Consider the following 15,632-nt stretch of genomic DNA (forward strand, 5'->3'; position numbering starts at 1 on the left):
GGCACCATCTCAGCTCACTGCAACCTCTACCTCCCAGGTTCAGGAGATCCTCCTGTCTCAGCCTCCTGAGTAGCTGGGACTACAAGCATGCGCCACCATGTATGGCTAATTTTTGTATTTTTAGTAGAGACAGGGTTTCGCCATGTTGGCCAGGCTCGAACTCTTGACCTCAAGTGATCTGCCCACCTTGGTCTCCCAAAGTGCTAGGATTATGGGAGTGAGCCACCACGCACAGCAATAAAACTGTTCAAAGAAATATTGGAGCCAGGCTAGGTGGCTCACCCCTGTAATCCTAGCACTTTGGGAGGCCAAGGTGGGGAGATCATCTGAGGTCAGGGGTTGGGGACCAACCTGGCCAACATGGCAAAACCCCATCTCTACTAAAAATACAAAAATTAGCTAGGCATGGTGGTGCATGCCTGTAATCTTAGCTACTCAGGAGACTGAGGTAGGAGAATCGTTTGAACCCAGAAAGAGGAGGTTGCAGTGAGCCAAGATTGCACCACTGCACTCCAGCCTGGGTGACAGAGTGAGACTCCATCTCAAAATATATATATATATATGTATATAATGTGTATATATATTTATATGTATATATACACACATACATATATGTATGTGTGTATATTACACAAACATATATGTGTGTATATATATGTATGTGTGTTATATATATATATGAGATGCTAGAAGACAATCAGAGATGCCTTCAGTGTTCTAAAGGAGAATTATTTACAATCCAGAGCTCTGTAACTAGCTACATCATTAATTTTGAGGGGCCAGCTGAGTTGGCTCATGCCTATAATCCAGCACTTTGGGAGGCCAACGCAGAAGGATTGCCCAAGCCCAGGAGTTCAAGACCGGCCTGGGCAACATAGTAAGGCCCTGTCTCTATTAAAAAATAATAATTTTTTTAAAGTGTGAAGGCCGAATAGATTGTTTTGGACAAGTGTGGTCCCAAAAAATTTACTAGCCAAATTTACTAAGTTTCTTAGAACTTACTTGAGGGTGTAGCACTACTCTATGGTATCAGCAGGGTGGTACGAGGCCAAAGGTGGAATCAGGGAGATATACAGTCATGTTCCTGTCAACAATGGACAGCATATTCGACAGTGGTTCCACGAGATTATAACACTGGGCCTAGCGTGCTGGCTTACGCCTATAATCCCAGCACTTTGGGAGGCCGAGGCACGTGGATCATCTGAGGTCAGGAATTCAAGACTAGCCTGGCCAACACGGCAAAACCTCGTCTCTACTAAAAATACAAAAATTAGCTGGGTGTGGTGGTGGGTATCTGTGATCCCAGCTACCTGGGAGGCTGAGGCAGAGACAATTGCTTGAAGCCAGGAGGTGGACGTTGCAATGAGCCAAGATCATGCCACTGCACTCCAGCCTGAGAGACAGAGCAAGATTCCGTCAAAAAAAAAAAAAAAAGAAAAAAGATTATAACACTGTATTTTTACTGGATCCTTTCTATGTTTAGATATGTTTAGATCCACAAATACCTACCATTATGTTACAACCACCTGTTTGTAACCTGGGAGCAATAGCCTACACCATATAGCCTAGGTGTTGTAGTAGGCTATACTATCTTGGTTTGTGTAAGTATGCTCTGAGATGTTCACACAGTGATGCATTTCTCAGAACATAGTCCCATCACTAAGTGACAATTACATATATATATACACACACACACACACACACACACACATATGCATTCCCTATTAAAGGTAGATTCTAATTTACTCTCTGATACTAAGACAAAGAGCACTGTTCCGATAATTGGATCACTCCTATTGCTCCAAGACATGCCTGTATCCCTCAGTCAGTGTTGGAGAGTCTTCATAATTCTATTTTAAAATTTTCAGATTTCATGCTGACATACTGTTTAGTCTGCACTTGAAATTCCAGTGGACCCTTGACATTGGAAGAGGTCTGGTCTGGGGACCTGTTAAAATATCTAAATGGAGAATCCTCTCACTCACGATTTATTGCTATAAGCTATTTCTGCCTCAGAGATAGAAACAACGCAGATCTTGGGATGGCAATACAAAGCTTCCCCAAATTACAAATGACCGGATGCTGAGGGTCTTTAGGGTAGTTAATGAATCCTGGAAACCACCCATGTTATATCCTTTAAAATCTACTGTACAACATTCTCCATGCTTATTTTTTTTCTCTTGATTTATTTGAAAAATCATGTTACTATTCAAACATATTTGCTGTTTCTCCCTGGAGATGGACTATATTTCTCTGCCACTTGATCAGTGCTCGGCCACGGCTTGCTTTGACCAATTAAACGTGAGCAGAAGTACCATATGCCACTCACTTCTAGGCAAAGCTTTAAAAGCCAATGTATGCTTCATACTTCTGCATCCTATTGACAACAGGCACACATTCTTCAACCAATAAAACATGAACAAAAGTAGTGCTTAGCACTTGAGGCGGAAGCTTTAAAAACCAGTTCGTGCTTTGTCACTTGCTTCTTCCTCTGCCCTGATGAAGTTTAATGTTCTAGACAGAGGCTGCTATCAGCCTTGGCTGAAGACTAACTAGGACATGTAGTGGAGGCACCACCATGTTCATGTATCAAGTGAGAAATAACCTGTATTGTTGTAAGCTACTGAGGTTTTAAGCCTTGTTACTGTAGCATAACCTAGACTCTCCTTATTGATACAATTTCATTTTAGCGTGGCTTCTAGTTGGTAGTATGTAGAGGCATTGCAATGTTATCAATAGGAATGGTTTGCAAAACTACTCACAACCACAGTATGTGGATTTTTCTTTTCTTTTTTTTTTTTTCAGACTGAGTCTTGCTCTGTCGCCCAGGCTGGACTGCAGTGGCATGATCTCAGCTCACAGCAACCTCCACTTCCCAGGTTCAAGTGACTCTCCCGCCTCAGCTTCCCAAGTAGCTGGGATTACAGGCACCTGCCACCACGCCTGGCTAATTTATTTTTTATTTTTTTTATAGAGACAGCGTTTCACTATGTTGGCCAGGTTGGTCTTGAACTCCTGACCTCAGGTAATCCACCTGCCTGGGCCTCCCAAAGTGCTGGGATTACAGGTGTGAGCCACTGCGCCTGTTTTTTTTCTTTTTCTTTTTTTTTTTTTTTTAGACAAGATTTTGCTCTTCTTGCCTAGGCTGGAGTGCAATGGTACATTTCTCGGTTCACTGCAACCTCTGCCTCCCGGGTTCAAGCGATTCTCCTGTCTCAGTCTCCCAAGTAGCTGGGATTACAGGTGCCCACCACCACGCCTTGCTAATTTTTGTATTTTTAGTAGAGATGGGGTTTCACCATGTTGGTCAGGCTGGTCTCGAACTCCTGACATCAGGTAATCTGCCCGTCTCGGCCTCCCAAAGTGCTGGGATTACAGGTGTGAGAAACCATGCCCAGCTGAATTTTTCTTTTTTTTTTTTTTTTTTTTTTGAGACGGAGTCTTGCTCTGCCACCCAGGCTGGAGTGCAGTGGCCGGATCTCAGCTCACTGCAAGCTCCGCCTCCTGGGTTTACGCCATTCTCCTGCCTCAGCCTCCCGAGTAGCTGGGACTACAGGCGCCCGCCTCGTCGCCCGGCTAGTTTTTTTTTTTGTATTTTTAAGTAGAGACAGGGTTTCACCGTATTAGCCAGGATGGTCTCGATCTCCTGACCTCGTGATCCGCCCGTCTCGGCCTCCCAAAGTGCTGGGATTACAGGCTTGAGCCACCGCGCCCGGCTGAATTTTTCTTTTTTAACCTCTAAGAATCTTTCCCTGTCTTCTTTGGACAAGATCATTCTCATTCATTCATTTCAGAAATACTGAGAGCCAATCAAATGTCAGGCATTGGTGCTAGGGAGAGCAATTAACAAGACAAACATAGACCTTATGTCAGCAGAGGCTTTATTCTAGGGGAAAAGGCAGACAATAAACATATAACTGCATGATGATTTAAAAGCAACTGTGATAAGTGCTATAACAAGCTGATGAAGTCTAGGGTGTTAGTAGAACAATTAACAGTGGACATGACAGGGTCATCTGCATCTTCTATGCCCCCAAATATAAGTGACCTGTTCAAAGTTACTCAACCAGTAAAAGAGGGGGAAACAAAACTCTATCTTCCTACTTACAGATTCTCTGGTCTTTGGACCAAACCTTGGAATATAACTTATATTTGGGCCAATAGCCTTGTTTTCACTATTTATACTCATAGGGAAAGCCAGCTGGAATATGCATGAATCAACATTCTAACCTCAGAGATATATTTTAAAAATTCAAAACAGAAGTTATCACTGATATTGGATTCACGTGAACAACTGTGTTCATGAAAGTTGATACCATTGCCATTCCTTGATTTTTAGAAGCATGGCAAAGTTAAAACGCTCAACACACCCAGAATGGGCAATAAACGGATGTGTTGGCATGATCCTCCTCATGCTGGCACTTCAACAACACAGCAAGCTATGTACTTTTGAGCAGGAGTTGAAACATTTTTCCTGAAAGCGATCTTCAATCTTGCAATTTTGCCAAATTCTTTTATTTTTCCATAATTTATGAATTATTCTACTTGGCATTATTGAATACAAAATAAGTTTACTAAGCACCTACCATGTGCCAAACCCTAGGGATACAGGGAAAAATAAGTCTCTGTTCTAAAGTAACTCGTAGTCTAGGAGAGAAGCATTCACAAATAAAGAACTATGCTATGTTATTGATCAAGTATTCCTCATACTTCTTTAGAATGCCCAAACCTCTCTTGGCGTAATGACACAGTGGGGGGTGAGGGTGGGGTCATCAAGGAAAGTCATATGGGACTTTTTTCCCCAAGAAAGCGTCTTGCTCTGTCACTCAGGCTGTACTGCAGTGGTGGGATCATAGCTCACTGCAGCCTTGACCTCCGGGGCTCAGGTGCTCCTCCCCCTCTGGCCTCCCAAGGAGCTGGGACTACAGGTGTATGCCACCATGCCCGGCTAAGTATATTTTTTGTAGAGACGGGGTCTCACTATGCTGCCCAGGCTGGTCTTGAACTTCTGGACTCAAGAGTTCTGCCTGCCTTGGCCTCCCTAACTGCTAAGATTACAGGCGTGAGGTACCGCACCCGGCCCATACTGGATTTTATTTATTTCCTTTTCTTGGTGCTCATCTTCCTTCACAACTTCAAGATGGACATAAAATGTCTGACAACATGGTTCTTCATTAAGTCCAATTCCTAGTCATAATAGGGCTTGGGAAATAATACACACGAAGGCAATCGTGCTAATACAGAAATGGGCGCCTCCCAAACCTTGTTACTTGTTTGCTCAGTTGTAAGAAGAGCCAACTCAAAGGCTCAACTGAATTCTAGCACTAAGATTCCTTCCTTGCTGTAGAACAGCTATACCTAGTCACTTCCATTAAAGTTACATGGGCGTTGCAAGAAGCCTCCTGCAATACAGTTTTGACTCAGCAGGCATGGGAGTAATGATGGTCCTGTGGTATTTCCTGCACCCCCAGAGTCCCAGAGTTGACACCACGCTGGCTTTTCAGGGGGCGCGTCCCTCCTAGGGGAGTCACCAGGCAGCCCCAGGCGGAAGTGGCGGCGGCCCATCCTCTTGCAAACTGCAGTGTAAGAACTGGGGCCCAGGACTCCCCGCAAACGTGGGACGCTGACATTCTGTGGTGCTGTCCCAATGTTATTTCAAAGCGCTCAGCCCCCAACTTTCCAACTAATAGCCATTTCAGGGAGGGGCTGCCCAGGACCAGGCTTTTGATGAACCACGTTCAGGGTGTCGTCTTGGGAGAGCCACGTCAGTCCCTTTGAGATTCCAAACGGCCGACAGAGGACACCTCGGGGCCACATCCAAGCCTCAGGGACCTGTCAAGACGCCATCGACGATCCTGGACCAAATCTCGCCCGGGAAGGGAAGGGTCGCGACCGGACCCTGGAGACCGACGGCTGCCTAGCGATCTGAACCCACCCCGGCGCTGCCGTCTCGCCCCCACTTCCGATCGGTCGAAGGTCACGTGCCCTGACCCCGCCCCCGCAGACGCGGCTCCTCTAGCTGAGAGCGGCGAGAGTCCCGGCTTCCCTTCCGCCGGAAGTAGAGCGACTTTCCTTTTCCGGCTACGGGTACCCAAGCAGAGCGGGAGGCCGGACCGGGGAGCCAAGCGGCGGCGTTGGCTGCGGGGGCGACGGCGGCGGGGGTGGTAATGGCGGAGCTGGTGCAGGGGCAGAGCGCTCCTGTGGGGATGAAGGCCGAGGGCTTCGTGGACGCCCTGCACCGGGTCCGACAGGTAGGGGCGCAGCTGGCTGGCAGGAACACGAGATCCCGAGGCGGGGCCTGGCGGGCGGGGAAGAGGAGTTCGGGCCTGGGGGCGGGAGGCAGCCTGAACTGACGTCTCAGCCAGGCCGGGCCGTTCCGTGGGGTTCCTACAGCCAGGAGGAGCCAGGGGGATAAGGCGCCACTGCGAGGCCCAGGCCCGACCTGTCGGGCGGGTCTCCCAGGTGCTTGAAGTCGCTGGGAAAGGGTTTGCCTAGAGCTTCTGGCCCCATCGTGCCCCAGCGGCCAGCGTGGACCCACAGTGTAGCCAGCGCGGGGTTCTGAACCTCGCGAGGGGAGGGGTCCGGGAAGCCCATGGGGAGGATCTGGGTGTAGACGTAAAGCAGCTCTCTCACGCCCAGTAGCTTGTTAAAACTTGGGGAACAACGTCTTTAGACTTTGTGTTGAGTAGAAGGAACTCGAGGGCATCTTGTATGTGAGGGTGCTCTTTGGAGAGGGGAGAGAGGGAGGTGTTACATGTGTGGGGGTGGTCCCTAAGAGGCAGAAATTTCTCATGGCAGTCTTGCCTCTGCTTGGGAGAATGATATGGCCTCATTCCGACATTGAAACTTTACTGTCTGACAATGTCGTGCGTTTTGTCAGAGTTAAATTAACTGGGTTTTAAAAGGCTCCAGGCTTCCCTAGAGAGTGAATATGGGACCTGCCAAAAATACTCGTTAGAACAGAACGTGTTCTTAAATTGTATCTCAAACTTACTTACAAGTTAGCCCTAACACTTAAACTTTCGCTGTTAGGTGTCTTATGTTCTCCTCTCTTCTTATGTAATTGTAAGCGCACTGATACTTTAAAATTTGGGCTATAACTAATTACTGCTTGATTCCTAACAGAAAGCCACAGGAGTCATTGTATTAGAAGAAGGTCTTCACTCGGGCGCTTGAAGATATGGTCTTTACATCTCTTTCCAGTATTCCAGGGGAGGGAACCCTACCTGTTTCCCTGATACTGACTTTTCATGTTATATATTGATGCTCCTATAGACATTATATTGGATCCCAGAACTTTCCAAACCTGTGGTTCCACCTAAAATTTTATCTGATGAATTGTTACTTTACTGCCTAGGTGCCAACCAGTACAGTAGTGAGTATCCATCTTACTTAGACTTCAGATCCACCCATGGCTATAATGGATGAACATACCACCCAGCTCCCCTTCCACCACTCTGCTTGCTGGTGTGTTACGGTGCTCTCCTCTACAGTACAGGGTCCTGAACCTTGTTTCTCACTGGCTACTAATATGTAATGGCTTTCGCTCTGTGCTGATGTGTGACAGTCAACTTGTTGGCCTTCTATGTCCGGGAAGAATTATAGTCACTGCCTTAAAGGGCTCAGATCCTCAGTTTGCAGAAGGCCTGTAGTTGAACGTAAAGTGAATTTTGAACCATTGAGAAGACATTCCGCTTCTCTTGAGCCAGTGGTTGAACTCATATTCTTGGACAACCTGCTCCAGAGGGAAACCCTCTGTTAAATGCTGACCTAATGTGGATTGTTGAAGCAGTGGTGTTTACTACTAGCAGTGAAAACTTCATTGGATTTGTTCTCAGCTCTGAAATGCACCATTGACTGGAGCAGTAATAAGCCCAATGGAGACAGGGCTGTAAGTGTGTTCCTTCTGAATGTTAACAGCTGGAGGTCCATACTATCTCCAAGGATTTGATGGCCTTTAAAAACTAAAGAAAAAAACAGGTTGGTGGGTAATTTTAGGTTTATTGTGTATAGATTTGCATTGGGCAAGAATGGAATGTTAGAAACCTGTAATACTATATGCTGATGGTAAACTTTCTCAAAGGATCTCATTTGGGCATCTGGAAGGTGATACTTCTGTTTCTTTGTTATATACACAGCATGTTGCAGAGATGTGATTTTTCTCACCATTAAACAGGACTAAAAGACAGTATATTTATTTAAATGCAAAGCTTTTTCCCCTTTTATGTCTCCTCATAAACCCCAGAGACAGTCTGTAAGGCCCTCTTAAATTTGTCAAAGACAGTCAAGTGTCTCATGCTCAGTTTTTCTAGCAGATCTTAATAGAATCTCAGTTGACCCTGCTGGGATTTGAACCTGCAGTTTCTATTAAGTCTGGTGTGTGAAGTTCAACACTTCATCAACTAGACTTTTCCTCTGACATCTTGAAGCCTCCATGTATATCCTTTGGACTCTTTGCAGCGAAGTGCATCAGTAGTTGGTTTACTCTGAGCGTGGCATTCTTAGATTGAAAAGAAGTCTCTGAAGATGTCAAATAAAATGTAAAAATTATCCCCAGCAGTGTGAAGTCTAGTGAGTTCATGTTTGGCACAAGCAGGTAATTTACATCCATTCTATAGGGTAGTAGAAATGTGATCTGGGCAAGTCACAGTGGCTCAAGCCTGTAATCTCAGCACTTTGGGAGGCTGAAGTAAGAGGACTACTTGAGCTCAGGGGTTTGATACCAGCCTGGGCAACATAGTGAGACCTTGTCTCTACTAAAAATTAAAAAAATTAGCTGCATGTGGCGGCCACCCCTGCAGTCTCAGCTATTTGGGAAGCTGGGGCAAGAGAATAGCTTGAGCATGGAGATCAAGTGAACTGTGATTGCTCTGCTGCATTCCAGCCTGAGTGGCAGAGTGAGACTCTGTCTCAAAAAAAAGAAAGAAAGAAAGAAATGTGATCTCATTCAGTTCCATGGATGAAGATCTAAAAAACTGCTGGATATTAAAAAACATCTTGTCTACTTTTCCCAAGTCATTGGCTGGTTAGCAAAAGTAGTGTTTCTTCAACTAGTTCAGATAAGACAAAATTCTGAGTAATTTATCCTGTTCCACGGCCGTCTTTATCCTGTCTGTCTAGGTTATAAGGGGACCTCTGGATAAGTAGATCCAAGTCTGGTTTATGTTGTTCAGTTTTCCTAAAAATATTTTTGAATGTTCCTAGAAAGTCTACTGCTGATAATTTAGTAGCACCTGTCACCACGCACAAGCAATCCCTTGTTAGGATAGTGTGATGCCACAGTGCGTTATAGGTTGACAGCAGCCTTCCACAAGCTGGACCAGCCAGATGTCTGCCAGTCATCACCTACATAGAAATTGTTCTCCTGAGAAACTACTAATGCTTTTTAATGCTTTTAAAAAAGCATTAGATCTGTTTTGATCTAGATAGACTCACTCAATGCCTCTGGATTGTGTAACTACAGCACATAATGTTGATACAGAATGCAGTCTAAATGGTGCTTCATGAAGTTCAGCATCATGGTGGCACTACACTCAAACGAGTGTGACCAAGCCATTGTAGAATTAGTAGAAAGTAACCTTTTGACAGATTTTTAGGCCCAAATCTCTTCTTCACTGGCACCTTTTTTGGGGAAATGTTGATTGGTGTGGGGGGCCTCAGAAGTTCCACAGTCCTCCTGAAAATCTCTCCCAGTGCTGCTGTTTCACACTTGAAGCCTGAGCAGTAGATAATTTGGGATGTGTGCCTCATACCTTGGGCTGATTTAGAGCTTTAGTTGCTTTAAGATTCTGGCTTTAGAACAAGCACTGAGTTTCCTTTTAAGAGAACACTGTGCATCTACCATTAAAAGAAAAAGCCTCCATTCATTGGCCAGTGGGTTCACCCTGCGAGGCTCATTTAACACATGGTTTTGACTCCCGGTTCAGTTGAGTGTACTGAGCACTTAAGAGATCTGAGTGGTACTCCACTGAGACTGTCTTGTACATGTCCAGTGATTGAATAGCTCAGGTCATCATTTCTCAAGGGACTAACCCCTACCTGTACACTCGTTTTAGCTTTCATAAACACTTGAAGGAAACTAGTGTCTGCAGGAAATCCATGGGCTGCTCCCGTAGCTTTACCTTGTTGGGACCCAGTAGAGTACCTGGCAGAGTGAGTCTTCCTTAAAGGGTTTTGGTGACGTCACTGAGTGTGTATGCGCCACCACATGTTAACGGAAGTGCTGAACTTCATATTGGGTATTGGAAAGTAGATAGTGAACTATGTATTCCACTGTATGTCTCTAAGGCTTTTCTCATTTTCAGGTGAGAACATTTATAATATGATAATTTATCATATAATTATTTTGGGATAGAGCGAGGGTCTCACTATGTTGCCCAGGCTGGTCCGGAACTCCTGGCCTCAAGCAATCCTCCCACCTTAGCCTTTCAAAGTGCTGGGATGGGTGTGAGCCACCTTACCCCCATGCCTGACTGTCTTTATTTTAAAATCTGATAGCCCACGTGTATTATCAGACTTGGGTTTCTTCTGAAGTACCAGTTATTTCATAGATAGAAATTTACTTAGACCACAGTTCTCAAACTTGTGACCTGTGAGCTGTAGAAGACTTACAGTGGGCCTGCAGGCATGCTTTGTTTGACCCACACAGCACCAACACTTAGAAACTAGAGTGAGTTTTGGCTGGGCATGGTGGCTCACGCCTGTAATCCCAGCACTTTGGGAGGCCACGGCGGGCAGATCACCTGAGGTCGGGAGTTCAAGACCAGCCTGACCAACATGGAGAATCCGCGTCTCTGCTAAAAACAAAAAAATTAGCTGGGCATGGTGGCACATGCCTGTAATTCCAGCTACTCAGGAGGCCGAGGCAGGAGAATTGCTTGAACCCGGGAGGTGGAGGTTGCAGTGAGCCGGGGTGGTGCCACTGGACTCCAGCCTGGGAGAGGTTCCCTGGGCGAGGTTGCAGTGAGCCGAGATCGCGTCATTGCACTGAAGCCTGAGCGAAAAGAGCAAAACTTTGTCTCAAAAAACAAAAGAAACTAGAGTGATTTTGTATTTTTTTTAAAAATGAGATTTCAGGCTAGGCATGGTGGCTCACGCCTGTAATCTCAGCACTTTGGGAGGCCGAGGCGGGCGGATCACGAGGTCAGGAGATCGAGACCATCCTGGCTAACACAGTGAAACCCCGTCTCTACTAAAAATATAAAACATTAGCCAGGCGTGCTGGCAGGTGCCTGTAGTCCCAGCTACTCAGGAGGCTGAGGCAGGAGAATTGCTTGAACCCGGGAGGTGGAGGTTGCAGTGAGCTGGGGTGGTGCTATTGCACTCCAGCCTGGATGACAGAGCAAGACTCCATCTCAAAAAAAAAAAAGTTTCGGCCAGGCATAGTGGCTCATGCCTGTAATCCCAGCACTTTGGGAGGCTGAGGCAGGCAGATCACTTGAGGTTAGGATGAGACCAACCTGGCCAACATGGTGAAACCCTGCCTCCACTAAAAATACAAAAATGAGTCAGGCGTGGTGGTGTGCATCTGTAATCCCACTACTCGGGAGACTGAGCCACGATAATCGCTTGAACCTGGGAGACAGGTTACAGTGAGTGGAGATTGCATCATTGTACTCCAGCCTGGGCGACAGAGTGAGACTCTGTCTCAAAAGAGAAAAAAAAAAGATTTCTAGTTTCCCTAGAAAAGATCTGGCCACACTGCTCCCACAGCTTGCACAGCGATAATCAGGAGGAGCTGAGTAGCTATTGCGTTTTTGATGTGAGGCATTCACGCTCTCTGGGTTGCCTTCATTCTCGCCATCTGGCTGTTGTTTTATACTGTTCTTTGGGATGCCTAATTGACAGTTTTTTACTTTTTCTAAACTGTGAGTGAGTCGTCTCTGGTTTTTATTTGAAATTTCTAATGGAAAGAGCTCTGGATGGAAAGTTAGGATGTTTGAGTCACCTGTAAGCCGATGCATGACCTTGGACTGGGTTGGCCTTCCCTAGCATTTGATCTGTAGGCTGTTTAAAGATCTTCCGTGGAAAAGAGATCATGGGCAGTTAAGTTTGGGGAATGCAGGATTAAATAAAGGTGAATTGACTTCTTTAGGACTTGTCAGAACCTTTAACATGCTTGTGTGCATTAACTCCTGCAGGGGTGTAGGATGTGTTTTGTTGCATTCACTCCCACAGGGGTGTAGGATGTGTTTTGTTGCATTCACTCCTACAGGGGTGTAGGACGTGTTTTGTAAATGTCCTGAAGTTAGATCACGTCATGCCCTCTTTCCATGGAACCAAATCACATTCTGTGCATCAAACGTCAGGAAATGTGGAGCTAGATAATTTCAGCAGTCTCTTCAAACCTTTAGATATTCAGAGTGTCCATCTAACTGGATCTGGAAAAATTGCACCATGTTATTTTGGTTCTTGTGCTTTCTGTTATATCTGCTATCTATTCATACTCCTTTCTCTCCCCTTCTTTGCTGTGTAGTCTTTATTCTGGTACTTTACCTTAGAATCATCCCAATTGAAAATGTTCTGCATTTGGAGTTTTATTGTAAAGATTTTGTTCGTTGGTTTTGGGCTTTTTTGAGACAAGGTCTTGCTCTGTTGTCCAGGCTGGAATGCAGTGGCATGATCACAGCTTAGTGCAGCCTGGATCTCCTGGGCTCAAGGGATCCTCGCACCTCAGCCTCCATAGCTGGCATGCACCATCACGCCCGGCCTACATTTTTATTCTAATACCAGATGGTTACAAATCACTTGTAAGACTGAGTAGCGTGATTGGAAGTAGTGATTTGATTCAGATTACTTACCATTAATTGAAGATCTGCTGAGTCCAAGGCCGCTTGCTGGATGCTGGGCCAGTGTGCAAAGATAACTAAGACAAGTTTGTAAGTGATTTTATCTTAGTGCGGAATTCAGGCTTTACAACCACCAGGTAAGATAGGACCAGGACTATCAATTCTCTCTCCCCTTTTTAGTTATAAATTGAGATAGGATCTCTCTCTCACCCAGGCTGGAGTGCAGTGGCGCAGTCTCAGCTCACTGCAACCTCTGCCTCTTGGGCTCAAGCGATCCTCCTGCCTCAGCCTCCCAAGTAGCTGCCACTACGCCAAGCTAATAAGGGCTATTAATTCTCATTTTATATTTGAAAATAATGAGCCAGAGGGAGATAAAGCAGTTTTCTCAGAGGTACACATAGTTATATATGCAGTAGTTCTTGAACCCATGCCCTCTGCATTTTAAGAAGGACTTGATTCCTTAGCAGAGGTAGTTGGATAGTTTTTCATCTCAATGGGGTGGCTGAAGCAGCAGCCTTTTTTTTTTTTTTTTTTTTTTTAGACAGAGTCTTGCTCTGTCGCCCAGCTGGAGTGCAGTGGCACAATCTTGATTCACTGCAAGCTCAGTCTCCCAAGTTCATGCCATTCTCCTGCCTCAACCTCCTGAGTAGCTGGGACTACAGGCGCCCACCACTACGCCTGGCTGATTTTTTGTATTTTTAGTAGAGACGGGGTTTCTCTGTGCTAGCCAGGATGGTCTCAAACTCCTGACCTCATGATCCACCCGCCTCTGCCTCCCAAAGTGCTGGGATTACAGGCATGAGCCACCATGCCTGGCCTTTTTTTTTTTTTTTTTTTGAGATGGAGTCTCACTCTGTCACCAGGCTGGAGGGCAGTGGCATGATCTCGGCTCACTGCAACCTCCACCTCCCGCGTTCAAGTGATTCTCCTGCCTCAGCCTCCCAAGTAGCTGGGACTACAGGCACGTACCATCACGCCTAGCTAATTTTTGTATTTTTGTAGAGATGGGGTTTCACCATGTTGGCCATGATGGCCTGGATTTTCTGACGTCGTGATCCACCCGCCTTGGCCTCCCAAAGTGCTGAGATTACAATTGTGAGCCACCGTGCCCAGCCTAGCAGTCTTTAAACAGATCATTGGAGGGGGTTGTTGGTGGAATTCGATGAAATGGAAGGGGAAAGCTAATGGGCGTGTCACATTTAGGGCCTTTGGTGGGAGCGACCCACCTGAAACAGTATTTCAGCATAGAGCCTCACCTGATCATCTTAGCATTCTGCCTACAGATGGGCCTCTCCATATCGGCTTTAAATTTAGCAGGTGTTTAAGGAGCACCTTCTATGTGCCAAGTATTTTGCTATGCATTAGGAAAGTTGTTCCTTAACTTTTTCAGAACATGGACCTTTCTGAGACTCTTGAAACTTTGAACCTCTCCCCAGAAATATTTAAATAATTTGGGATGTAATTTTGGGAAATCGTAAATTCTCTAAAACTAACCCCTGGGGCTCCTAATTAAGGACTCTTTGTCCTAAGGGTACCAAGATGTTGGAGACAGATCCAGTCCTCAGCTCTGATAGTGGGAAGACAGTATAACCAACAGGTCACTCAGAGTATGCTATTTAGATGTAGTTTATAAGGTGATTTGCAAACAAAAATGTGGGAGTATTTAATTCTGCCTAAGCATAGGAGGGATGAGGTTGTCAGGAAAACCTCCCAAGGAGAGCTGCATCTTATTCAATTGTCATAGAATTCTTTATTTCAGTTATTGCCAGTAAGTAGGGCAGGATCAGCCGGGGCTCCATCTCTGATGACAACAATAGTTCTCATTCATCGAGCCCATGTTGTGCTGGGTGCCAGGCAAGGATTCTTATATATGTTCTTTCATTTCATGGTGACAAAACTCCTGGAGAATGGCATTGTGATGCGATTATTAAGACATAGACTTGAGGTTCAGACAGTATGAGTTCAAGTTCTGGTTCTGCCACTTACTAGCTTGGCTTTAGACAAGTTATTTGTTTCAGCCTTAGTTTTCTCATCTATAATGCAGAAATAGTTGATGATAGTAATAATTTTAAAAACAATCGTATTAGAAATTAGGAAGTTACCCTGGGTGGTGGGGTGGGTAGTGACTGAAGGCGGCATGAGGCAGACTTCTGGGGTCCTGGTGATGTTTCTTGATCTAGGTGCTAGTTACATAGGTATTTTAGTATCTGAAACTTCAGTGAGCTATAAACTTATGATCCATGTATTTTTCTGTGTCATTATTGTTCTTCAATAAGAGGTTAAAATAGCAAGCATTTCTGGTTCCTTACTGTGCACCCGACATTGTTTCTAGTGCTTTACATTTATCTTGTTATCCCTGTGAATACAATTCCAGGCAAACTGGTTCCAAGTCCCACAGTAAGGAGAATAGTGACAATTAAATGAGGACACTGTCAGGCACTTAGTAGGCGGTATGTTTGATGCACTGTCTTCTTTGTAACATTAGGTAGTGGGATGCAGGACTGGGACCTGCCCCTAGGGCCCATGACTCCAAGCCTGTCTTAGGAACTTGTTTTTAGCCACGGGGCTACTTGCCTGGCTGCATACTGTTTCTTCCCACTGTGGGGAGTAGAGACTTGCAGTGCAACCTCCCTTTCTCCCAGGCAGGGCCTCTCTGGGTGGCTGTGCCACTCAGGCTCTGGGGAATCAAGTTGGGTTCCCACGCCCTTGATGCTGGTGCGAGTCTCCACCTCTGCTTGCTGTATCCATGCGAATCAACAGGATCTGTGTTGAGTAGCATGGACACATATGTGGATGGCATTCAGCTGGCTTTGCCTATTTCTCATTGGTATAGAGTTCTAATAA

At 45.5% G+C, this 15,632-nt stretch overlaps 1 protein-coding gene across 7 annotated transcripts in view; it reads left to right on the forward strand.

Annotated features, from left to right (window-relative positions):
- The first annotated feature begins 6,061 nt into the window (after nt 1-6,061).
- Nucleotides 6,062-15,632, forward strand: part of FUBP3 (far upstream element binding protein 3) — a 58,694-nt gene continuing 49,123 nt past the window's right edge. For 3 of the 7 annotated variants that reach the window (XM_033194065.1, XM_033194085.1, XM_033194076.1), the window contains exon 1: nt 6,062-6,251. In XM_033194065.1, the coding sequence (XP_033049956.1) occupies nt 6,168-6,251 (84 nt within the window). In that variant the 5' untranslated portion in view covers nt 6,062-6,167. The remainder of the gene's footprint in view (nt 6,252-15,632) is intronic. The other 4 variants (XM_033194038.1, XM_033194057.1, XM_033194047.1 and 1 more) reach the window with 2 other exon arrangements.

The sequence above is a fragment of the Trachypithecus francoisi genome, unplaced genomic scaffold (assembly GCF_009764315.1).
Source record: "Trachypithecus francoisi isolate TF-2019V2 unplaced genomic scaffold, Tfra_2.0 Contig01585, whole genome shotgun sequence".
NCBI classification, from domain to species: domain Eukaryota; kingdom Metazoa; phylum Chordata; class Mammalia; order Primates; family Cercopithecidae; genus Trachypithecus; species Trachypithecus francoisi.